Source organism: Hirundo rustica, chromosome 3 (genome assembly GCF_015227805.2).
Source record: "Hirundo rustica isolate bHirRus1 chromosome 3, bHirRus1.pri.v3, whole genome shotgun sequence".
Taxonomy (NCBI): Eukaryota; Metazoa; Chordata; class Aves; order Passeriformes; family Hirundinidae; genus Hirundo; species Hirundo rustica.
In genome coordinates, this window is record NC_053452.1 from 18781677 (window position 1) to 18806567 (window position 24891).

The window sequence follows — 24891 nt, forward strand, 5'->3', positions numbered from 1 at the left end:
AAGTGACTAATACAATGTATTTTAAAAGTGCTTGGCACAGAGCTCTGTGAAGTTGCTGGGTTTGGAGTAAATGAGCGTTCTACACTTTTTTTTCCTGACTTGCTACATGATTTGTTTTATGTTGCTGTTTCAGCATAAATCTTCTGCTCTCTCCTTTTTTTTTTTTTTTTTTTTTAAGTTTTGTTTTAGATACATTGACTCACAGAAATAGAAATTCCTCTCTTCTGCTTCCATAGCCTGCCCTCCCCCATGGGTGCTCCCACCAGCGCAGCCTCCTGGTATCAGTACGCAGAATTTCAGTAATGTGCTCGATGTATGGGTAGGCACTTGCTGTATGATAAATGTGACTTTGCCTCGCGTGTTCTGGTGGGCTGAGGTGGAGTTGCTTCCTGGCGTGAATGTCGATTGCCTTTTTATTGCTGAGATTATTACGCCTTGGCTGGAAAAGCAGAAAAGGAGTGTTTTTGAACCCAGAAAGAGTTGGTGTTTCAGGCAGTGGGAGGTGTGGTGTGGGAGGGACAGGTGCCAGATCCTGTGATAGCCTGTGTTGTTTAAGTGTAGGTGGTGTTAAATACGCTTGCATCCCTGATGCGCATCTATTTTTGCTTTTCTCCGGGAAGCGTCTTGTCTTGTACAAAATCTTTTTTTATTACCGGGAAGAACACTGGACTTTCTTTTCACTGTGAGAAAGTACCTGAGTTCTAAAAGACTGTCTTGAGATGTGTTATTCTCCCAAGACCTGACAGGAAGCACTTATTGTGGCCCTTTTTCGGCCTCTGACCATGTAGGAGGCTGAGAGAACCATAATGCTTATTCCCGGGAGGGTGGGGATGCAAAGCTCTACAGCAGCAAGAACAGCTTTCTTTTTTCTTTATGTAGTTATTACTACTTTTTCTTTTCTTTTGCGCAAAGTCTTCCTCTGGGTTTGACGCAAGTACAGGAAATTGAGATGATTCAGGCTTAAGCTTGAGTTCATAACCCCATTCATTATGCTTGGATGTTGCCTTGGCTTTAGGATTGTTACGAGCAGCCTGTGGTTTGGTACTGAAGAATGGGAGGAGGAGCAACTGGAGCCCCCTCTGATGTTGTATGAGTTGGACTGTTACCCTTTTCTGTAGTAGGTATCTATTGTAAGAACTACGTGGTAACATTTTTTATCTGCCTGAAAATAAGGTTAATTTTATTCTCCCTGTGTTTGAAATGTTTATAACTTGGTGCCTAATGCAGAAAATGAGGCAGTCTACCTGAAGGGGCAAACTTCCAAAGATCCAATTCTCCTTTGCTGGCTCCAGGAGGAGGAGGAGCAAGCTGCAAGTAGGACACCAGCAGTACAAGCCCAAACACCATGTGTGGGCTTGCTTTTCTGACAGTCAGTTTGCAGAAGTTTATGATAAAATGTCTAAGAGTGCAAAGGCAGTGTCTGCAAGGAGCCATGAGAAGGATTTAGGGAGAAAGGTAACGAGTATTTTGGAGTGGAACGGAATATGTTGAAGGAAAGGAGCTACACAGATGGCAGTGTGAACATGCTGCTGTGTGGTACAATATGAAGAATATATTCAGGGTTTGTTTACTCTGAATTTCTGCAGTTGTTTAACTACATTGGTGTAAATCCAAGTGGATTCGGGTCTGGGCAGAATGAGCTATGGATGATCGGTGTTGGCAAATGTGGCTGCTCAGTAAAAGGCTGTGGCTTCCTACATGTGTTACTGAAACCAGTATATCTTATGGGCCAACTTGTTTGGTTTTTATCCTTGTGTTGGGCTTGTACAGCCAGGTTTTGGTGGGGGAGCTATACAGGTGGCTTCTGTGAGAAACTGCCAGAAGCTTCCTCCATGTCCAGCAGAGCAAATTCCAGCTAGTTCCAAGATGGACCCACCGCTGGCCAAGGCTGAACCAGTCAGAAATGGTGGCAGCACCTCTGGGATAATATATTTAGGAAGAAGGAAAGAAAAAGATATTGTGCAGATGTAATTACAGCTGGAGAAGAGCAGAGTGAGAATATGTGAGAGGAACAACTCTGCAGATACCAAGATCACAGCAGAAGGAGGGGCAGGAGGTGCTCCAGGCACTGGAAGTGAGATTCCCTGGAAGCCTGTGGTGAAGACCATGGTGAGGCAGCTGTGCCCCTGCAGCTCTTGGAGGACCATGGGGATGCAGAGGTCCACCTGCAGCCTGTGGAGAAGACTCACCAGAGCAGGGGGATGCCTCAGAGGTGGCTGTGAGTGGGCTCTGAACCTGTTGGGGAGGCCCGTGGCGGAAGAGACTCCTGGAAGGGACCTTCAGGCCAGTGGAGAGAGAGGCCCATGCTGGAGCAGGTTTCCTGGTAGGATCTATGACCCTGTGGGAGACTCGCTATGGAGCAAGCTGCGCCTCTGAAACATTGCAGGCTGTGGAAGAGTGACCTACCTTGTAGCAGTTTTGGAGAGCTGTTACCCCTGGGATGCACTCATGCTGGAGAAGTTCATGCAGATCTTTATCCTGTGGGAGGGACCCCTCACTGGGACAGGGGAAGGACTCCTCTCCCTGAGCAGCAGCAGGAGCAACATGTGATGAACTGACCACAGTCCCTGTTATCTCCCTGCACTGCTGGTGGGGAAGAACTAGAGCTGGAAAGGTGGGGGAAAGGTCTTACTGTACTTCTTATTGTCCTGCTCTGAGTTTTTTTAGTCATTAATCCAATTCATATCTCTAATTTCAATCTGTTTTGGCTGTGACATTATTTGGGGAGTGGTCTCTAGCTGCTTGTCTCAATGTATGAATCCTTCATTATATTTTGTCCCTCTAATTCATTTGCAGAAGGATGTGACTGAGAGGCTTTCGTGGGTGCCTGGCATCCAGCCAGTGTCAACCTACTACAAACTTTTAGGGTTTTTTTGGTTTTTGTTTTTTCCCCTAGTAAATGCTGATGTTGCAATAGATACTTACAGTGAAAAAGTATGGGTGGCTTTAAAAGCCACCTTTGAGATTTTTCTTGCCTTGTGTGATATGTGGTAGCTCAACCAAGGAATGGGGAGTTATGCTCCTGTGCTGAGTGTTCATTTAAAATACTGAGCTTTATTTGCATAGACCTTTCTGGTGTCTGGCTTGCAGGATGACTTCTGCTTTCTTGTGTATGAAAATGCCTGAAGAAAAATGTCAAGTTGGAAAACATAACTTGGGTTCAAAGTAAAAGCCCTTATTTGGAAAGCTCTCTTAAAGACTGGGTGCATAATGCTCTGCTGAAAGAAGAGGGGATGTAGGTCATGAATCTTTTGTTTACCGGTCCTGATAGACTTCACAAAATCAAAATTGCTAATCTAAGATAATGATTTTCTACAAGATTTGGCAGGAAGATTGTTGCTGCATATTCCTCATTAGTAAGTCTGAACTGTAGTGCTGAGTTCTGTTGTTGAGGTTGCAGTCCATGGAGTAGAATGAGAGTAAACCTCCATCCATTAATTTCAGACAGCAGTAATACTTGGCCAGAACTTGGGCTGTTTCCCTTGCAGCTCTTCCAGATTCCCATCATGGTGATTCAGATGCCTGATAGTGAGATGTAATGTGGCATTTGTGCTATAGCCTTTGCCCAGTTGTACTAGCATATACCATAAGCAGATGGCTTTCATTCTGTTCTCTCTACAGTAAGGATAAGAGGGAGGAGAAAAAAAAGGAAGGGGAAAACTTCCTCTTTGCTGCTTCCAGCCCATTTTCCCCATGCCCCGCTCAAAGTGCACGTAGATGTATGTTGTATTTTAAGTCTTGGGAAAAAATTGACATTTTTTACTAAAGATAAAAGACAAATGCATAACAAAATTTTAGTTTAAATAGTCTGCACAAGTAGAAACTACTGTGCCATTGAGAGTAAAGGCTCAGTCTTGTTTTCTGCTGTAGTACAATGAAAAGGGAGAAGGGCTGTGCTTTATATAGACTGGGAATAATATGAACAATCTCATGGCGCTTCCTACTGTACTCCACCTACCTTGCATCATAACTTCCTTTCTGGTTATTTATGGCCCAAAGCCAGTGCAAAATAAACGGAGTAGTGTGTGTGGAGGGTGAGATGGCAAGAGCTGAACTCCATGCGTTTGGGTGTGGCTGCAGGCAAACACTCAACTTCACTCTGCGTTTCTGTTGAACCCTTATTGACCAGCTGAACATGAAAAGGATCAGGGATAGCAGTCATCCCGTGTGCCTGTCTTCTAGTGAGTCTATTATTATCTTTTGCTTACCTTAATCTTTTGCTTACCTTAATCTTCAGGCACAATAAGGGAGGACGTTGCCTCCTGAAGGACGGTTTTCAGGTTCTGAGGAGCTTCATGCGCAAGGATCACTGAATTACTCTGTTGTTGCGGTGTGCTTTGCACTGAATGGAGAGCTGTGACTGTGCACCAGTTGTGACTGCTGCTTATCGGGACAGGAAAATGCGCTGTTGTGCAGGCTGTCTGCTGTTGTTTAGAAAGTTGCATCAAGTCAGCAAAAATATCCGTTTTAGCCGCTGATTTCTTTGTAGCCATCTGGGAAGGTGCGGCATCATTGCTCCCGCTAGGTAAGATGCGAGACTTAAATTTAAAACTCCTTGTATGGAGTGGTTTTGTATTTATCAGGGAGGACTTAGTAGTAGTTTAAACTGTGGGTGAAAGCAGTTATTTCTCATTTCTGTCACCTGTACTTGAAATGTGATGGTTAATCTATTAATTCTAAAATTCTTAATGTTGCTCATTTTTCAGTTAACTAAAACTAACTTCTAAAATTACGTTTTAGTTCAGGATGTAAATTCATAGAAACTGTTTAGGTTAGAAAAGACCCAAAGAGCGACTTCTAATGCCTCCTTAAAAATGAGAGATGAAAAAATTTGTTATGCAAGCTAAAACCATTACTTTGCTGTGTTATGGAAATATAAAAACCTTCAACACAGGTAATGAGTGCTTGAAGGGATTAGGTTTCAGTCTGAAATGCACCTAATACAGAATGTGGTACAGAATTATGTTATTAGCTCTGATGCAAGTTAACAAAATGAATCAAGTTTTCCAGAGGCAGAATGCTTGCTTGGCTATCAAATAATGGGATTGGCTCTGTTGTTGCCTCCTTGTATGCCTCAGTTTCCCTGCCTGTAAAGTAGGAAACTGCTTGCTTATGTCATGGCTTCCTGGTTATGAAGTGCTTTGAGGCTGAAGAATACTGTGTGAATAGACGCCACGGTTTGTATTGTGTAGTGCATGCTGTGCAGGAAGCCTCCATAAAGTTAGGAATTCAGACAATAGTAAAAACAAGGGTTAAGTTGTTGTTTTTTTAATATGTTCTCTTCTTGATTATATTTTGTGAGGGACTGAGTTTTGCTGGTTATTGCCCATTGCTGATATTTTATGATTGGAATTATCTTTCCCTAGAAATGTGGGGAGAGGGGGAAATGTGTCCCTTTTAACTCGGGTAGTTTCAGGAGTTAATTAAGTGTATTTTAATTTACATCATGCCTCATATAATAGTGTTCTTCTGAGTATTTGAATCCTGAATACTTGAATGCTATTAGTGTATTAGTTAGAAAGTGTCTAGTTGAGCACCTTTTTAATACCAAAGATGTGACATCAGCTTTATAGTAACTAAGGAGTGAGAGAAGTCTAATCCTTGCAGAAACACCATCAAAGCTGGAAAGTAAATTGCATTTCTATTTCCCCCCCTTTAATCAATAATTGAGGCCTTCTGATCTAAGAAGAGTGATACAAGGCCTTTGATGTGAAATGATATCTTGTTGGATGGATGTGAATTTGAGAATATAAGATCTGTTTGCTCAGGTTAGTTTTTGGAAACAATTTCTTCTGGGTTTGGAGGGTTTTTTTAATATATTTATAATTTTGCTTTTAATTTTTTGTGTGGCAGCAAAGCAGGAGCCAAAATAGTGTGGTCATAGCCTAGCACTTTTACAGAGCTTGCCATTCTTAAATATTTTACTTACAGTTGAAAATATATTTGCAGATGTTGAGACCTTTTGTATTTTGTGTCGGTGTAATTGTATGAAATGGTCCTGTTGATAAGCTCAGCAATGAATGGGTCAGATTTGCAGGCACATGTGAGGCTCTTTGAGATGATGGGCAGAAGAGAGATGGAGGATTAGAAAATCACCTGTGATTTGCTTTAATTGATGTTCTTCTTCTGTTTGGTTGCTTTTCTTACTATGCTTCCTTCCTGTTCCTGGGTGTGTTACCGTCTTGACTTAATAGCTGTAGTTGGAGTTCATTCATAGATAATTGAGTTGAAGCAAAATGATATTTCATGCTGAGGTTACTCAAAGTTGTACTTCACACCAATGTGAGTTTTTGTTATATTTGTGACTGAAGTGGCAGGCCTTTTGAGACACGAGGTCCTTTGTGTTCAGTATTCTGCTTTTGCATCCACTTGTTTGTAAGTCAAACACTGCAGTCATTCCTTGCAAAAACTCTGCCTTGCTTAAGCTCGTGTGACCTTGGTCTTCTCTCTGATGTCCTTGGTGCGGCCGATCGAACTGCCTCATTTGGTGGCTCCATAACTGCAAACTTCTATTTTCTAAGCTGGAGCAGAGTCAGCTGGAATCTGTGATGTGATTTTTTAAAAGGAACTGCTTCAGTAGATTCACAGCACCCCTGGTTTCTCCCAAGTATTCCAGAGTACTGCAGTGCTTTTATATTTTAAAGCTTTTAAAGTACCTACAGTGAGCATGGGCTGGGAAAAGGGAGGGAAAGTTTTTAGTTTAGACCTTAGTTTAGGGACCTGAGTTCTGTTTAAAATGCTTTGTCTGTGTGCTGGGCATTCATAAAACTCAGTCTTTGAAAGTCCAGAGGAAAAAACCCTCATCCAAGGCTGTATGGAATTGTCAGATGTTTCAGTAATTGCTTCCATGCTATCTTTTTTTAAAAAGTACAGGATCTGACTGAGATTTGCCTTCCTTTCATTTTTTTTAAGTCAAATCTTCATTTGCGCCTAGTTTGAAAATGATTTTTCTGCATGTCAGGTTGTTTTGTTGTGGTTTTTTTTTCCCTTTGAAATTGCTGGATGTCTGTATACAACTGTCTCAACACCTTGAGTTTCAGGGAGGAGCAAGAAACTGTTTTGTGCTCTAGGTGGATGTAAGGATTCCAGCTTCTGCACAAAGTGTCGGGAGAGTACTCATTTCCTTTGTTTCTCGTTTTCATGCAGCAATAAAACAGTGATGTAAACTAGCTGGTAGGGTGGTTAATGAGTGCCACAGTTGCACCATTCCCAGAGGAAGCGTGAGAGAGTCCTTGGGATCCCAGTGCCAGGTGATGGGAGCCACAGCAGCCGATGGGGTGAGAGCAGCGCCGGGAAGCCACAGCAGGCGTTTGGTTCGCGTTGGTTTCTTCACTTTGCCCGCTCCTCTCTGGGAGGAGGCATCTCTGTGATGGATGCTCTCTGGTCAGCTTGCCCTAGGCTCCAGTGTGTCCAGGTGGGCAGCAGGCTGGCCCAGGAGGCATCTCTGTGATGGATGCTCTCTGGTCAGCTTGCCCTAGGCTCCAGTGTGTCCAGGTGGGCAGCAGGCTGGCCCAGGAGGCCTCGTGGGTGAGCAGGCGGCGGTGACAAATGTGACGCCGCTCGGTGCGAGAGGAGCGCGACTTGCTCGTCTCAGCATTGCCCCTGGAGCTGACACCGCTGTCATAACACCACTGTCATAACCATTTAGTTGCTTTACACTAAGGACTTTGAGGGTTGTTTTCAGGGAATTTGCAGTTTGGTTTCTTTTCCTTTCCTTTAGCTCCTGGAATACGTGGGCTAGAGGTGATGCAGACTCTCCCAAGTCCCAGAAATGGCCCCCACACAGCAGGTTGGGGTGCTCTTGGCTTAATGTATTAGTAATTATCCTGAGCATTGTGGATAGAAATGGCAACTCGTGATCCTTCCTGTGTAGTTGTCTGTATTGCTAAATCCCAAGGATTAACAACTGGATATAGACAGGCACACTGAAGAGTGAACAGCCGTGCTAGGGTCAAATTAGGTCTGCTTTGTGTATAATGCCGTGGGTTTTATAATTTTCTCTTAATTCCCATCTGTGAGCTCGTCTTTTAAATTAACGAATGTTATTGCAGACACACAGCTTGTGCCGTTTAGTGGTGTTCTGAATACAAGGTTGTACAGCATTAAATGTGAAGGGGTGATATGTTCTACACACCTATGTAACCCTGCTGTAAGTCTTTTTGGGAACTTCTTTTTTATTTTATACTCTTCTGCCCCCGTAATTGTGATTAAGAGACATTCTTACCTGGCTGCACCTGACATCCTTCACTGTCAGGCTCCTCTAGGGGAGTCAGAGACACTGCATCTGAAAGGTAGGTAGCATGTTCTGTGATAAAAGATTAAAGCCAAGTGTCAGAGATCCTGCTTGGAAAGCTTTGTCTTAATTTAGGTCACTACCTCCTTGTGCTGTAGACGGCAGAACTAGTTGTGCCCATCTTCACTATATAATAAGTGTGTGCTAAACTGGTCTTACCTACCTCCACATTTTCTCTCCTGGTTTCCCTCCTTACAAGCTTCAAGTTTGGCTTTTTTTTTTTAGTTTGGTTTTCTTGTTGATTTTTTGGGTTTTTTTTCCCTTCCCATAAAGTGACAAGGAAATGGGTGGGGGAATGTAGCCATCAGGCAGATTTGAGCTTGCTTTCAGCAGGCTTTTTCCTCTCTGTGAATATTTGTAGAAGGTGTTTGGGAGTTTATCAGAAGCCCTTGTCTTGGAGAGCTGGGTAAAACCAGTGGTAAGAAATTCTGTGCCCTTGGTGCAGTGCCAGGGCCCAAAAACCGTTTGCAAGTGTTTGTGGTGCTGTGAGTGGGCCAAATACTTGCACTCTGTGTAACAAGATGTGCAGTCTGGAGTGTTTTTGTCAGAGCTTTTAAAAGAGTAAAGGCAGCCTCTTACATAGGGTTGAAGGGGATCTTGGCACTCAAAAGAACCCTAGAAAGGCTTTGGAGACATCAGGAATGTGCATGTGCACTGTTGTATTCACGAGAATTCCTGAAGCTGTGAAACAGGTGGGGCTAAATTTCACTTTGCAAAGGCATAAAAATCTCTAATTCCATAGCAATTACACAAAATCACAGAAATAGTGCATGTGGTAATGGTTTTGTTGCTTTTTAAAATTATTATTTAAATTTATTTAGAAGGTTATTTATACCTCTCTCCTTGTTTGATTTGGCCTCCTTTTCCTCCTTTTTGACCTTTTGAACTGTTGCTCCTAAGGATGTATACCCCTTTCACCCTTTAGAAGTAAGGACAGGCAAGCATTTGTGTCTTGAGAAAACACCTTTTCCACCTGTATGAAAAATCCTGAATTGTATGGGTTTCTGTTGCTTGAAATGCTTAGTGGAGTAATTGCTTTCTGGAGATATTTGACTGATTTTTATGTTGCTGGAAGCCGTGTGACTAACAGCCAGTTGACACTGAAGTTGAGAATCGGTCTCGAGAGAACAGACATTAATTTTTAGCTAGCAGCTAAACTCTGATAGTTTAGTATTAATAGCATGTAGGGAGATGGTGCTCAGAGGCAGTAATCATCATCGTTTTCTATCAAATATGGCAACTAATTTTTTGGAGTGCTCGTTTAGTAGTTGTGGCAGGAAAGACATGAGCAAGAGCAACATCTGTGTGGTGTGTATAAACAGAAAAACCAAAGATCAAGGATCCTTCTCCTTGATCCTTGCTGTAAAGAGGAAGCCAAGTAAAATATCCTTAGTTTCCTGGGAAAATGGGGTTTGGGGGGAGACCTTGTATTCAGGCTGAGACTAAGAGCACAGCAAGTTGACTTGTGTTTCTAGGAATCTTTTGATGAAATATGTTACAGAAATGCAAATTGTACTTCTACTTCACTGCCTATGTAGTAAGCTGTGGTCTTTTTGTATACCAGATGTAACTACCATTGTTTTTCACTCCTGCACAATTGTAGTTGACTGTTTCTCCTGCTGTGTCAAATGCTTGCAGGACGCATATGCACATAATAAGGTGGGAGGAGTTCTGACACATCACCTGAGGAGAGAAGGCAGGAACACCAGGTCCGGATTTAAAACCAAATAATCCTCCAGCAATGCAATTTAGTTGAGCAGGAGATTACTTCTGCAGTGCTTCTCTTGCTTATACCTTAAAGAAATTTGGGGTTGTTTAGAAAATTGTACCCACTGTAGTTAAGATGTTATCTGTGTGAGAAAGAATGCCTTTAATGAGCAGGTTGTGGCTGCAAGGTGCAGCCTGCCAATGCCTTGGAAAGTAACCGTGTGCTGTTGCCTTTGTCTTTTGCAGATGTTTCTGACTGTGTACCTCAGTAACAACGAGCAGCACTTCACTGAGGTGCCAGTCACCCCTGAAACAACCTGCAGAGATGTGGTGGAGCTGTGCAAGGAGCCTGGGGAGAGCGAGTGCCACCTGGCTGAGGTGTGGTGTGGCTCAGGTAGGTCAGGCTGGCAGCTGGTGAACTGCTGGGCATTCTCTGCTCCTGGGAAGGCAGCACACGGAGACCTGGCAGGCGTGATCCTGTTCCAGAGAGTTTCTGCTTTACCATTTCATTGGTTTTTTCATCAGACTGGCTGTATGATAATGCACCTGCAAGAAGGCTCACATGTGCAGAACTGAGTTAAAAGCAAAAGGGAACTTAAGCATGCTGATGTTCTTGTGTCCGTGCAGCCCTTCTGTGACTCAGATGAGTCTGAGGTGTGAGAGAGTTTTTTTCTCTTCCTTTTCTCCACAGTAGCCTTTATGGGGGTTTTGAAGTACTAAGTATTGGTAGGTCTGTGACTAGTTCCTTTAAAACCCCACAGTTGTTTTCAGTTGCAGTGGCAAAATAAAGCTTCCTTTTTCTGATGACACCTTCAGTGTTACCAATTGCATTGAGTGTAGCTGGGAAGGAGTGTGCCAGCAGAAGTAGTGGGAGTTACTTGGTGTGAAGTGCTCTAAGGAAAGTGGGTGACAGGGAGGATGGAGAAGCTGCTTTTGACTGTCCTTTCAGGCCTGTGGGAAAGGGGTTTGTGCATGTGGCTCATTGTAATTTTTTTTTCTTTTTCTACGTTATTCTGATCATGGGAGTGTGAATCTCCCTAACTTGCTGTGTTTCATTGGAACTGGAGACTATGTCAACAAGTAAAACCTAAAATTTTACTAATGTCTCATGGCTTAAATGGGAAAGGGCTCTGGACTATCTCCTGTCTCCATGGTTCTCATTAGATACTGGGAGCCATCCAGAGGCATAAGATAGATGAATCCCTGACAGGAATTTGAGTAATGAAAAAGAATTATGTCTGAGCCGACCTTTTTGAGATGCTTCAACAAGATTATAAAAGAATCAGTTGATAAGGGCTTATATTTCTGTCTTCCTCTGCTGCTATCTCAGGCTCACATCTGTTAAAAGAAGTTTTTGGTGAGATGGATTTTTGTTTAATGCTGTGAGATACTTGAGTTATCTCTTGATAGTTACTTGCTTCTGACAAAGGTGTAATGTTTCTGGTATTTGTAAGTCTGAAAAATGGAACAGATTTTTTTTTTTTTCTTCTCATTAGAAGATAAAGAATCTTTGCTTCATAAATAAAATAACCAATTCATCATGGAGGGAGATCTTCCAGGAATGTATTTTCATTATACATCTTTGTCTAAAACAGCACAATACTGAAGTCTACAATGAAAGAGAAGTAAAATGAAGTAAAGAAAAAGTTTAGGTAAAAGTACTGAATTTATAGATAGCCTCAGTGCCCACACCCTGTTAAAGAGCACAAGTGGTTGTGGTGGGTGACAGGGTTCTCCTTTTGGTACTGAAGTTGGAATTGTGCTAGGGTAGGCAGCTCCTCCCGTGTTTCCTGTACCTGGAATTCTTGCTTGGCTTTTGAGATGGTGATGTAGAGAGTGCTAGGAAGAGCAGCGAGATTGTCCTGAAATCAAATCACCTGTTGTAAGAGGCAAGTGAAGTCTGCCAGTACTTAGTGCCCAAATGTTCTTGTTAAGCTGAAAAGTGAACTTCTGTGTGAGTGGGACCATACAGTATGTGGTGTACCAAATTATCGGCCTCTCTGCTAGTCAAGGAGGTGTGAGAAAATAATCTGGATACAGAAACATAAAGCGACTTTTTCTGAGATGAGTCTTTGTAGAGACATCGTGAGGCACACAAGAACAGATATCTAAGTGTTGCTTGGACAGCTGTTGTTACAAGACAAAAAAAAAGCTTCATCCATTTTTACAGTGAAAACCCTGACAAGATCATTGAGCCCAGCCTTTGACTGAACACCACTGTGCCAAGCAGACCATGGCACTAGGTGCTATGTCCAGTTGTCTCTTGAACATTCCTAGGGATGGTAACTCCACCACCTCCCTGGGCAGCCAGCCTTTCAGTGAAGAAATTCTTCCTGGTGTCCAGCCTTAACCTCCCCCGGTGCACTTTGAGGCTGCTTGCTCTTGTTGTGTCACTTGTTACCTGGCAGAAGAGACCGAGCCCCACCTGGCTGCAGTCTCCTTTCCGGCAGCTGTAGGGAGCCATGCGGTCTCCCCTGAGCCCCCTGTTCTCCAGGCTGAACAGCCCCAGCTCCCTCAGCTGCTCCTCCTCCATTGTGCTTCAGCTCCATTGCCCTTCTCTGGACTCTCTCCAGCCCCTCGGTGTCCCTTCTTGCAGTGAGAGCCCAGAACGGGACACAGCTCTCGAGGTGTGGCCTCAGCAGCGCTGAGCACAGGAGGACGGTCGCTGCCCTGCTCCTGCTGCCCGCGTTGGTGCGGGTGCAGGTCGGGGTGTCGGTGCCTTACTGGCACACGCTGGCTCACGTTCAGCTGCTGCTGGGCAGAACCCCAGGTCCTTTTCCACTGGGCAGCTTTCCAGCTACTCTGCCCCCAGGCCGTGGCAGTATTTGGGGTTGTTGTGACCCAAGGGCAGGGCTCAGCAGCCGCCCTTGCTGAAGTTCCACATACAGTTCCTAGTTGTACTTGTTGATAAAAATGCAGTTATCTCAATAGCATTAAAAGATTTAAGTACTGGATTCATGCACGCTGCTTTGGGTAAAATATGTCTTAAGCACCTGTAGAGCATCCAATAACAAGTATTTGCAAGATGTTTTCATATATATTTTGGATCCTTTTTGGTGAGGGGAGGAAGCAGTGGGGGAGAGAAATACTTTTCAGCCTTTTGCTAATCTCATTTTTGATGTCAGCAAAATTTTCCATCTTGTTCTGCCAGGATTAGCCACGATTTCTGTTTCGTTTGCGTATTGCGCTGAACAAATTCAACTGCTTTAAAACAAACATGATGCAGTACAGCTAACCTCTGGGGGTAGAAACAAAAGATTTGTGTTGGAAAATGACTTCTCAGACTTCAATTACAGGGAACCTTCTTACTTTACTTGTTTCTTTCTCTTTCTGACACTTGCTCAGGAATTTTAGCTTCTATTGTCAGACCTTATTAAGCCTACTTTGAAAGATTGCTTGCAAGTGTGCTTGAGGCACTTTGCTCTCTGAAGGGATGCAAGTTTACTACTCTCCCTCTCCTAGTTTTGCTTGAAATTTGGTGAATATCTGGGCAAAACTTCTTGACCTTCCTGTTATTGTCAGAATTCAGTTACCCTGCCTGCTGTGGAAAGCAGTCAAAAGGAGTGCATGTATAAAAGATCTCATTTTTTTTCCCCTCTGAGACAGGTAGGGAAAAAAAGAGAACTGATTGTCCATTCTTCTTGAGCTTTCCAAATGTGCATTTATTTGGTATTTGAAAATCTCTTTGACCTTCCTTTGAAGCCAGTGAGTGGTATTGACTGAATCCTTGTGTAAAGGGCATCTCCCTTGATGATAGAATTTCAGCTGAAGTATAGCTGAGCTGCTAGAAATCTGCCTCATAAGCCTGCTGTATAGCCTTTAAGTCAAAAATCTGCCAGTGGTGCTGTTGATTTTTTTGTTGTCGTTTTTTGCCCTTTTTTTCTTGAATTAAGGTTTAGCAGATGAGGAACGTTTTTCGCTGTCTAGACAAGTAACTGCCAAGAGACGGCTTTTTCTGTAACAGTGACCTACTTGCTTATTCTGTAAAGCTAATCTCTTTTGACAGTGACTCCAGAAATTCTCCTTCCTAGATTGCTTGAGCACAGCTGCAGCATTTTCATTTAAAGGAGCACTTTTATGTTGAAAAGAGCTTTTCACATACTGAAAACATGTTAGGAGCACCTTTTTTAATGAAACTAAAAACATTTATACTTAACGCCAGCAATTTCTCCTGCTGAAAAGATTTTCATATTAAGACAGTGACTTTTTGAAAGACTTTATTGAATATGAATGAACTACTCTGATTTCTTTTTTTCTATTTTTCCCTTCCTCTTGCATAAAAAAAAGAAAGGAAACCACCAACAAAAGCAATGTCAGGAAAAATGAAACCGGTGCAAAAATGGTGGTGTTTAATTACATTCTTTGTCTTCTTGTGTTACTTCTCAGGCCAGGAACAATACCTTCTGCTTGTCTGGCATCCAGCACAAATGGGTCCAACATGATCATGAGTCCCAATGCTGTTAGAAGATACAGTGACAATATTGTGACTATGTAAATTCACTTCTGTGATACATTGACCACACTGTTGCCATCACATTTAAAATAGGCAGAAACATTTGTGGTAAAAAGTCTAGAATAACAAAAGAAACTGCTTTTATGTAAAGATTTAGAGGCCAGTAAGTAATTCTAGTTGTATTCTGGCTGTGAGTGCCTGGCTGTGATGTATGTAAATTTTTAAAGAATGGTAATACAGAAAGGGAGGAGTACTGGTAGAGTCTCACTGGGTTTTTCTGTTATCAAAAGACAATAAGTAAGGTTTGAAAATTACGTATGATTGAATCCTGAGCTTGGGAATAAAAGCAGGAAAAGAAATTCAGTGGAACTTGTGCATGTAACTTTCTCATCTCAGTTATTTGAAAGAAAATGGCAAGTTCTTCCTGGGCTCACTTTTTGCTGTCTGATCCTTTTTTTACTTTGAGCTGTGAATCCTAAGTAGTCCAGCTTCTCAAGGTTTATCTGAAATAGGGCTTTCAAAATGCATCTCATCAGAACTTCATGAGATTTGCTGTCTAAGACAATGAGCTGGATCTGTGTCTGACAGGAGCTGTGGGAGAACACTTGAAGTGACAGGAGCTGTGCTGGCATGCTGAGGATCAGGCCTGCTGGGTACTGCCAAGGAGCCTCTTCAGGTTGTTGAGTGCTTCTGCCTGAGCTCGAATGCAAGGGCTGCCATCCAGCGTTAAGAGAAGAATTCCTCTTCCCTGAGAGTCTGTCTTTGCATCTCTCTTCATTCTCATTGGCATTAGGAAGTAAAGGAGTCCCTGTAGGAATTGTGACAGCAGTGTCTTTGAGGAGGGGGTGGGAATGACTAAGGAATGAGTTTGAGGTGCTACAGAAGAGGAATGAAAAGTACAGCAGCACACTTCCTGAGCTGCTGAGTGGGTAAGGGGCTTTGCACATACAAAATGGGGGCACTAGAACTGAAAGCTCTAGATTCCCTGTTGGTGTTCCCTCGGACTGTGGTGCTGCCCCAGCTTTTCCCTTCAGGGGCAGACTTTTCCAGGGCTGCTATTCAGAGCTGTTGGTTTGGTTTCAGAAGCAAGGAGCGATGCAGTGGCTTCTTAAGGGAGAAGCAGAAATACCTTGGATGAGGGGCGAATGTTATGTGCGCTCGCTACACCTGTGCAGGTGAAAGATGGACAGACGTTTCTGCTTTAGTGTGGGCCCAAGCTGTGGTGGGATGTAGCAGGTGACTGTCTTTTACCTTTTCAGAGCGTCCCATAGCCGATAACGAACGGATGCTGGATATCCTGCAGCGGTTCGGAATGCAGAGGGGCGAGGTGCGTTTCTTCCTGCGGCACGAGCGCTCTCCCTGCCGCGAAGCGGGTAGGTGTTGATCTCAGCTGGTTCCTTTGTTCAAGTTCTGCTTCAGGAAACAGCTTGTGTGTGTTATTTATTAATGGTCGTAGCCAGTAGGTGTTGCAGCCCTTTTTTTGTCTGACCACTGGCTAGTCTTTGTAATGGTTTCATCTTCCCTTGCCCTATCTGGGAATAGTAAATCCAAATTAAAATTTATGCAGGTTTTCTAGAGCTGGTTATCACAAAGCATCCAAGGGCATATTGTGTTAAATATGTTTTCTCCAGCAAAATATCTTGAGATCTTTGGTGGTGATCTCTTCTTTTAAATATAGTAACCAAACTGTTGCCCAGCGATGTAATCTGTGATTTGGGAGATTATTAACCTGGCTAAATACTTCACCAGGGTGATAAACTTAGCATACTTGACAAAGATAGAGTTCTTCAAAGTTTTTCCTACAGATTTGTGTTAGTTTTAGGATTTGCATTAAATGGAACTGCCTGGACAAGTTCTCTGACAATATATTTCTCATTGTAAATTGAAGTGTGAAACCTGTAAAGGAAATTACTTTCAGCTTTTCAGGGGTTTTCTGTGTATCCCACATTTATCTCTTCAGTAGAATTTTTCACTTTTACCTTTAAATTAATCTACTAGGTTCTTCTTCCTCCTCTTTTTCTGTTTTCATCTTTGGTAGTCTTCCTCAGTGTTGGAAATACTGCATTTGTTAAGTGGCGTTGTACCCATCATATTTTAGATGACTAAGTGTATCTTGATACTTGAACTGCATACTGGTGATAGAATGAGTGCATGAAAAGCTAGAGCTGAGGATCTTACAGAGCAGTTTAGTTGTCAAAATGTATTTTTTCAAGTCCAGGGTGCTTCTAGTATTAGCATTGTCATTTTATTGGCTACGCCATTGCTAAGCAATGTATTTGAGCTCTGAGTCAGTCTCACTGAAATAAGGCATTTAAATAGGAATCAAATGGGCAAGAAGGAACAGACATGGCTTTGTCCTGTTTTCACTTATGTTCTATAGGGAGATCAGTGAGCTTGGTGCTGAGCATCTGAGCACTATTTGCACATAATTTGATGGGAATGAAGTAGGGTCCTAGTTAAGCAGCATCTTTACTGACACAATGTCTGCCAGGAAGAAAAAAAAAGTGCTTTTAAACTGTGTATCTATAATGCACATTATATGTGCATATTATGTAGGGCCTGACTGCCTGTTTGCCACAGGATAAATACTGGATAGCCTACTATTGGTTAAGCTGTTTTTGTTTGTATTTTTGAACAAAATTATACTTTAAAATAAAAGTTGACATTGAACAGAAATCTTTTCAGAAAATGTGTTGTCATCGCTTAAATTCATCTTGGCAGTAAACACAAAAATAGGTGTTTAGATTCTCCACCATAATGATTGTTCTGATTCTCCTTTTGTACTGAATACTGTGTCTAACAGGATTAGAAAGATCTTGTATTACCTTGCCATCTTTGACTATTTCTGTCTAGGAACTGGACAAAGGTCTCAAGACCCAACCTTCAAAAGAAATGGTGTGAAAATGCCCGGTGATCGAAGGATAGAGAATGGGGTAAGTGCTTGATGCAGTGGCTAGCTGGATTGGGTCTGGCTGAGCTGGAGTTCATTTTCCCACAGTCCCTCCCAGTGCTGGGCTTTGCACTGGCAGCCAGAAAGGTGCTGATAACACTCCAGAGTCTCGGCTACTGCAGAGCAGGGCTGGCACAGCATCAGCGCTGTCTCAACATTCCCCCCACATCAAGGGGCTGGCAGTGGGCAAGGTCCTGGGAGGGGACACAACTAGACCATCTGACCCAAAGTAACCAAAGGGATATTCCATGGCACGTGGCGTCAGCTGAGATGCAAAGCCAAGGGAAGGAGGAGGAACGGGGGAACGTTTGTTATTTTCCAATGTCTGCCTCCTGGAGCAACCGCTCCCTGTGCTGAAGCCCTGCTTCCTGGGAAGTAGCTGGACACTGCTCTCTGATAGGTAGAGAATAAACTATTTTTTGTCCTTGCTTGCTTGCACAAACTTTTTTGCCTTTGCTTTAGTAAACTGCCTTTTCTCATTGTAGGAAGTTTTCCAGCTTATTCTCTCTGTCCTGTCCTGCTGGGAAGGGGAGTGATAGAGCAGCTTAGTGGGCACCTGGCATCCGGCCAAGGTGAATCAACCGCAGTCCTTTTTGGTCCCTGAAGAGGGTGAGACAAAGGCAGTTATATATGTACATTTATATATAAATATTTTGCATACCACAGTAAAATTAGTTGCCAAGTGTCAAGCTCCTATGTGGGGTACAGAGTTCGTCAGCTGCGCTGCTTATCTCTTTATTTTGCTGAGTTTGGGAACATTAATGCGAACAATGGCTGTGTGCTCTGCCCTCACACTGATGGCCTTGTTATGCTGGGGGAGCTGTCTTGTGGGGATGATGAGGGAATACACCTCCCTCTCCCTGCCTGAGATTGACGTGAATGCCTTTAAAATCCAGGCTCCCATGTTTGCTCATCCATATATAAGCTGTTTAATACTGTTAATATTAACTATTACTGTTGGCACACCGTGGAGTTTGTGGAATTCAGTGTCATCCTGCTGTAGGAGAAAGCAAACTTTAGATGAGGAGATACTGAGATGTGCTCTGAGGTATCCAGTTCCAGGGTGTGTGGAAGGATTTGGGCAGGTGCCTGGGGTGGTTATCACCTCCCATTGCCTGGGGCTTTACACCTGAGCAGGTAATCAGTCAGCCCTGGAAGCTGACCTCTCAGTGGGTGCCTTGCCTACCCCGGTGCAAACCAGCTGCCTCTCACCCTGTACTGGGGCCTGGCCTGGGAGCCACAATACTCAGAGCACTGTAGCTGAGGCAGGAACCCAAACAGTGTCTGAGGATACTGTGGCTGAGACGGGGACTCCAACCACCGTAATTGTGCTCCAGTAGTGAGAAAGGAAAAATGGAAACAGACAAAGTAAGCTGCAGGTCTATTTTGTTGGTTGGAAATGGAGGAAGAAGGAGAATTAGGAGAGTAGGGGTCAGATAAAAAAGGCAGTCCTTCAAAAAAGAAATTGCAAGGAGTGAGACAAATCAAACAGGAGATGAAGTTACTTGGTCCTTGACCTCATCAGGACTTCAAGACTTGTGAAAAGGTTACAGCTGCCAGCCACATGAGCAGATTTCTGCCTGGCTGCTGCAGTGCTGGGTTAGTGGGGCTGATAGTCAGCACTTGGAAGGTCATGAAGCCCAACAGCTGGGATACCTTGCTAGAGATCAGGAAATTGAAAGAGAAATTGGAAAACAGAGAGCAGTTTTGCAATTTGCAGTTTCTGGACATGGCTCCTCTCAAGTGTGAACGCAAGGTTTAAGGAATATCCTGTAAATTCATAGGAAAGTGAACGACTGCACATGAAGGTATCCAGTACTTGAGAGAATTAGCAGTGCTGGGAATCATCTGTAGTGATCTAAAAAGTGGCAACATCCATGAAGATCCAGAGCATGTCCCTTGTGCAGGGTGGAGGAAGGTGGTTGAAAGTGCCCCTGCATCATATTCCAGCATCTTGGTGGCACTGTATCACCTGCAGATGGATGCACCAGCTCTAGAGGTGGCATCCTCCTGGCTTTGAAATGTAGAAGAAACTGGGTACTTCCACATCCCTATGGGCCAGCACCCCAGATTTTAGGGCCAGCCCAAGAGATGGCTCCTCTCCTGCCCCAGTCAGAGGGAAGGGAAGCCCCAAGAACAGGCCATGTAATGAGCTCTGTTGTTTCTGCATGAGCAGGGAGAGGACATGAGGCAGTGGGATGGTGAACCCAGCTCTAAGCTGGAAGAACTGTGTCTGAACTGAGAGGGAAGAGAGCTGTTCAGAAAGGGCCACCCAAGAAGGCTGTCAGTGTAGCTGTCACAGGGACAGGAAGGCAGTCAGTGATCTCCCAGATGTAAAAGGACTGAAACTGCCTCCTTTAACCGTGGTGAGGGCACTTCTGATGGGGCATTGCAAAGGTCAGCCAGGATACTGTGCCCAGGAACAGGAATAGAGGGTCCCTGCCTCTGGCCAAGAGGAGGAAAGGGATGACTGGGCACACTGGACTGTGTGGATTCGATGGCCTGGCACATCAGAGCCACACTAGGATAAAGCTTTAGTAAATAACTGATGTGTTACTGATGCCATCAAGACACAGGAGTGCGGGACCTATCTGGATCTCTGGAGTGACTGGGGCATGCCAGGAGTTGTCAGACCCACCTCAGCCTCTAATACAGACAGGGGACAAGTGGCAAAAGCACCCCATTGTGAGTGGCCCAGAGGCCCCTGGTATTCTCAGCATCAGCTACCTCAGGAGAGGGTACTTTGAGCATCCTAAGGGGTACTGATAGGGCTTAGCTATAGCTACTGTGAATACAGAGATCAGTTATCCACCCTGCCTGGCACAAAAAGACCTGTTCATTGTGGGATTGCTGCAAGTTAAAGACCAGCAAGTGACAGTTGCTACCAGGACAGTGCACTGGCACCAGTACCACACCGACTGAGACTCTAATCCCCATCCATGAACTAATTTGTGGACTGGAGAGCCAAGGAGTGCTCAGCAGGACCCACTCACCTTTAACTGCCCCACTTGGCCAGTGCAAGAGGGGCCTTGAGAGACATTCTGTGGTGACATGGTACCTTGGAGAGGATTGAATCAGACAGTTGGGCTAATTTTTGAAATAACCTCATAAACTCCTGGGAAAAGAAATGGCATTGAGTGAATACATCATGGCATTTAGCACCCACAAGCCTCTGGAAGAATTACCATTGTAGTGAAAATGGAGGCTTCCCCTCTTTGGAGATACTGGTGCAAATCATACCATGGAAAGAAACTAAGAGGCTGTTGTGGTGAGGTTGTTAATGGCTGCTCTAAAATAGATACAAAACCTCTAGCCATTATCATCCTGGCTTTCAGTTTTCAGAATGTCACCAGGATCTGTTGGCTGCCATAGCTGTGCTTGTACAGGTGATCTCGGAGCAGTGAATGCACCATACTTCCCCTTCTCTACTCTCATCAGAATTCTCTTCTCATGTTTCTTCAGACTGGGGTTCTTTCACTTGCGGTTTTGTCAGAAGTCCCTGACTCCATATTTCTAGTTGACGCCAGTTACTGTTTCAGCATTGATCCATTATCTGCTACTCTTGCTCCGTAATTATGGATGTAAGATTGAATCTAGGTTCAGGAAATACCTGAACAGACAACCAATAACAGTGCTGTCTTTGAGAGTGGTGTTTTCTCTCCTGCCCAGCCATATTCAAACTTACTATTTGCTTCAGCTTACGTCGAAATGCTTCAAATTGTGGTGATACACCTACGAGCGCAGATCCATCCTGCCACATGCTGAGCATTCTGGGCTCAGTCAGTCAAAGCTGATTCATGCTGAGCTGAAGTATAAAGGGCTCTGAAATGCCTCTTCTAAATGCTGCTGGGATTTTGCTAGAAACATTATTGTTCCAAGAGATGTAATTTTGTGAGTTGTTGCATTGGGCTGCACATACGTATGAGCTTACAATTTTTTTTTCCTTTACCATGAGAAGATGCTGTGTCTCTCTAATTATTTTATTGGCTATTCAGTTGTTATTTTTGAAAGACTTTTAGCATACTTTTCTGCAGTAGCACTTTCTTAAGTGCTAGCCAAATTAAAAATTCTAGACTTAGCATGCTTTGGGTTTTCTTTGACAGGTAAGTGCACCAAGGATGGATATGACACTGGCTGAACTTCAGGAGATGGCATCACGCCAGCAGCAACAAATTGAGGCTCAACAACAAATGCTGGCTAACAAGGTGAGTTTGGAATTAGAATGTTTACAGCCAGAAACAAAGGTAGTAAGAGTCATGTGAAGTTGGGGAATTGGGGGTTTTTCACTTCTAAACAGAGGGCTCCTTTTCTCTGGCTGCCCGTTTTTTAGATTTGAAAGTCAATGTGGGCAAATACCCAGTTGTAAAACATATAAATAATGCCAGTGATAGAAGTGACCATTTAGCTTACTAAAAGGGTAGAGCACATAACATTAATACGTTGTCATTCATCCTGGTGGCTCTGTCAGCTCTGTTTGTGCTCCGTGTGGTGGCCAGCAATTCACCAGTTTGATCACTGAACAGTGCTTTTGTCTCTGCTGTCCTGTCATGCTATCTTGCCTTCTCCTGATAAGAACTCAGTGTGCCTGGCTTTCTGGGGCATCTGGCTGGAAGAGATGTCTTGTGTGTGACAAAAGTAACCTAGGACTGTGGTTTATAGAATGCTTGCAGAACAGTAACAGAAAAGCTAATGGCAGCACACAAGGCGCTTCTGAACTGCGTAGGGGGAAAAATACTCGGAATGCATCTGCAGAATGGTGGCAGAGTTTGTGTTTTGCTTGAGTTTTGTTGGTACACATCACTCTTGAAAATGTAGCAGAAAATGCTGGTTTTGGCAGAGAATTGTTAAATGTGAGCCTGTCCTGAAGAGGGCAGATCTGCCTGGGTGGGTGTTCCCATGCATTTTAGAATGTTCTTAGCTGGGGAAGAAGGCTGCTCTGAGGATCTGCTCTCACTACTTCTCCTGTGTCACACACCCTGTCTCCCTTGCCCTTCAAGATCAGCTGTGGCTGTATATTTAGTACCTTGTTCAGTTCCCTTGGCCCTCAATAATTTTATCCTAGGGAAACGCTTCAAGCCATTTCTTTCTAATAGTTCTGCAGCCCCTGCTAAGTGGTATTATGGCCTGTCAAAATAGCCAGTAACACTTCCTCTGCTTCGTGGTAAGAGCAGGTGCAGCTATGATGCAGGGAATTGGTCAATCAACCAAGTGATGAGAGGTTTCATCTGAAGTGGAGCAGCACAATTAATACCCATCCTGCCTTGTTTAATGGGCCAAAGAATTTTGCTGTTTGAATTTCTCCGTTTGAGCTGTGTTTGTATATGAGAAGCCTGAGCTTTCACAGCTTCTGCTTCACTCCCAGGTGATGGCAATACACCCTGGTCTTATAAATAACACTGTAGTCACAAGAAACAGGAAGACTATTTTTAATGTAAACGGAGTTGTACAAGACGAAAAAAATAAAAATAGGAGTTTGACTCTGGATAGTTACCCATTGGGTAGGTGTCTGCTGGCTGTGGTTTGAAGAAGAGGAGCCCTGTGGGTGTCCCACTGGTAGGATTTTTCATGAAACAAACCTGCTTTCCTAGGTGCCTCTTCAGAGTGACTTTCCGTTGCCTTTTTCCTGCCTTCTGAAATCAGATACAATATTAAAAATAGATTCTGAGGGAGGAAAAATACACTTTCTTTTTAGACATGAGCTATATTTTTTGTGACATTTTCCTGCGTGGGAGTGACTCTAAAGTAGTGCATACACTGAGGGTGCTGCCTGGTCCTGGTTTTCTCCAGAAGGCAAACTCACTTTTTTGCTCTGCCTTTTTTATTCCAAGTGCACAAGAATCCCTTTTTTATAAATGACTGGTGATTTTTCTTTTTTTTCTTTTGTGGGTTTGGGTTTTTTTGAGGAAATGTGGAGTTCTAATGTTAGTAAGCAATGGTAGTCTTGGATTTTAGTGGGTGCTTGGGAAAGCCTTATGAGTTCTACTCCCCTAGAGCAGTCTGTCGTCTCCAGAGCTGGAAGCCGTGTATAATGGCCACTGATTTAGAGGAATTCTTTGTAGATGATCCAGTGGTCTCATGGTTTCTTCTAGGTCTAAGCTAGATATGTGTATATAGAAACTGATAATGCATCATTTTACTCTCTTGGAAAGGCAAAGGGATCCTCTCCACTAAGGTTCTATCTGTTGTTTAAGTGAGTGCTGGGTCACTGTAAAGGTTTTCCAGTGTTTTGGATTGTCTGTGTGGTGATGGTGGTGATCATTATCAGGAGACCAGTGTGTTTCCAGAGATTTGGTTAGGAGCCATCATCCATCTCAAGGAGGTTTTAGCAGAACTAGTAAAAGTACCAATAGTAATGGAAAATAGCAATAATTTATGGAATACCTTCTACATAAAGAATGTCTAATATTCTCCAGCATGACCTAGTTTAAAATATGACATATGATGGAGATAATGTAAAGTACAAGCAGCATGGAGAGGGTGGAGAAGAAGTAGTCCTTAGCTCTTGTAACTCCAGAGCTGAGTAATGATTATATCAAATTAGCAAATGTCTTGGAACACGAATACTAAAATTCTTCCTAGACTTGAAAATCTTTGTCTTGACTGCAGGAACAGCGCCTGAAATTCCTGAAGCAGCAAGATCAGCGACAGCAACAGCAAGCTGCTGAACAGGAAAAACTGAAGCGATTAAAGGAAATCGCTGAGAATCAAGAAGCCAAACTTAAGAAAGTGAGAGCATTGAAAGGTCATGTGGAGCAAAAAAGACTCAGCAATGGGAAATTAGGTGAGTTGCTGCTTGGGGAAGGTAGCCTGGGTTTTTTCATGAAACACGGTTCTTGGAAGTCAAAAATCTCTGGTGATTTCAGTGATTCAGAGGAGTTATTGACAGCATTCCAGGAATTGTTAATCTTAACGATTTCACGTCTGGTATTTACCAAGAAAACTCATGACTGACCTAGAAGAAAATATATTTTCATACTATATTTTAACACATCCTGTAAGAGCACCCTGTGTTTTGAGCCTAGCATGTCTGCTCTTTAATTACAGCGTAGGTTTTTTCCTTACTTGAATACCTTTGTGCACCACAGTGACTTTTTTCATCCTTGATGTCAATGCCCTACACATTATATTTTCTTGGCCTATAACAAAGTTTAGCCTGGTACCCAAAGTTTCCTTTTATGCAAGAGGTAACTAATGGCCAAATTGGCTGTGTATTTTCTTTTTAATTTTGTGACTCTGACCAAGGTCTCTCTTGCTATAGTACTGCTTGTAGTTGAGCATGTTGATCCAACATTAAGTCTGAAATAAGTATTTATTCTTCTGCCTACCTTTTCATCCTCTCTGTTGTGCAGAACTTGTTATTTGCGGCCTGACTTAACTAAAAACACGAATATGTTGTTTTAGTATGAGGCATTTTGGTTGACAGATAAAGTAAAACTTTTTCTGTCAGAGAATCCCTTTTCTGTTTGGGTATTGTTGCACAAAATAAAC

General features: G+C 43.3%; 1 protein-coding gene across 2 annotated transcripts in view; it reads left to right on the forward strand.

The window, feature by feature from the left end:
* Positions 1-24891, forward strand: part of TP53BP2 (tumor protein p53 binding protein 2) — a 51807-nt gene that overhangs the window by 9731 nt on the left and 17185 nt on the right. Inside the window, exons 1-6 of one of the 2 annotated variants that reach the window (XM_040059629.2) lie at positions 4080-4181; positions 10247-10394; positions 15713-15826; positions 17307-17386; positions 21507-21608; positions 24010-24184. In XM_040059629.2, coding sequence (XP_039915563.1) covers positions 10247-10394; positions 15713-15826; positions 17307-17386; positions 21507-21608; positions 24010-24184 — 619 coding nt within the window. In that variant the 5' untranslated portion in view covers positions 4080-4181. Of the gene's footprint in view, positions 1-4079; positions 4182-10246; positions 10395-15712; positions 15827-17306; positions 17387-21506; positions 21609-24009; positions 24185-24891 lie in introns of those variants that run through there. The other variant, XM_040059628.2, reaches the window with a different exon arrangement.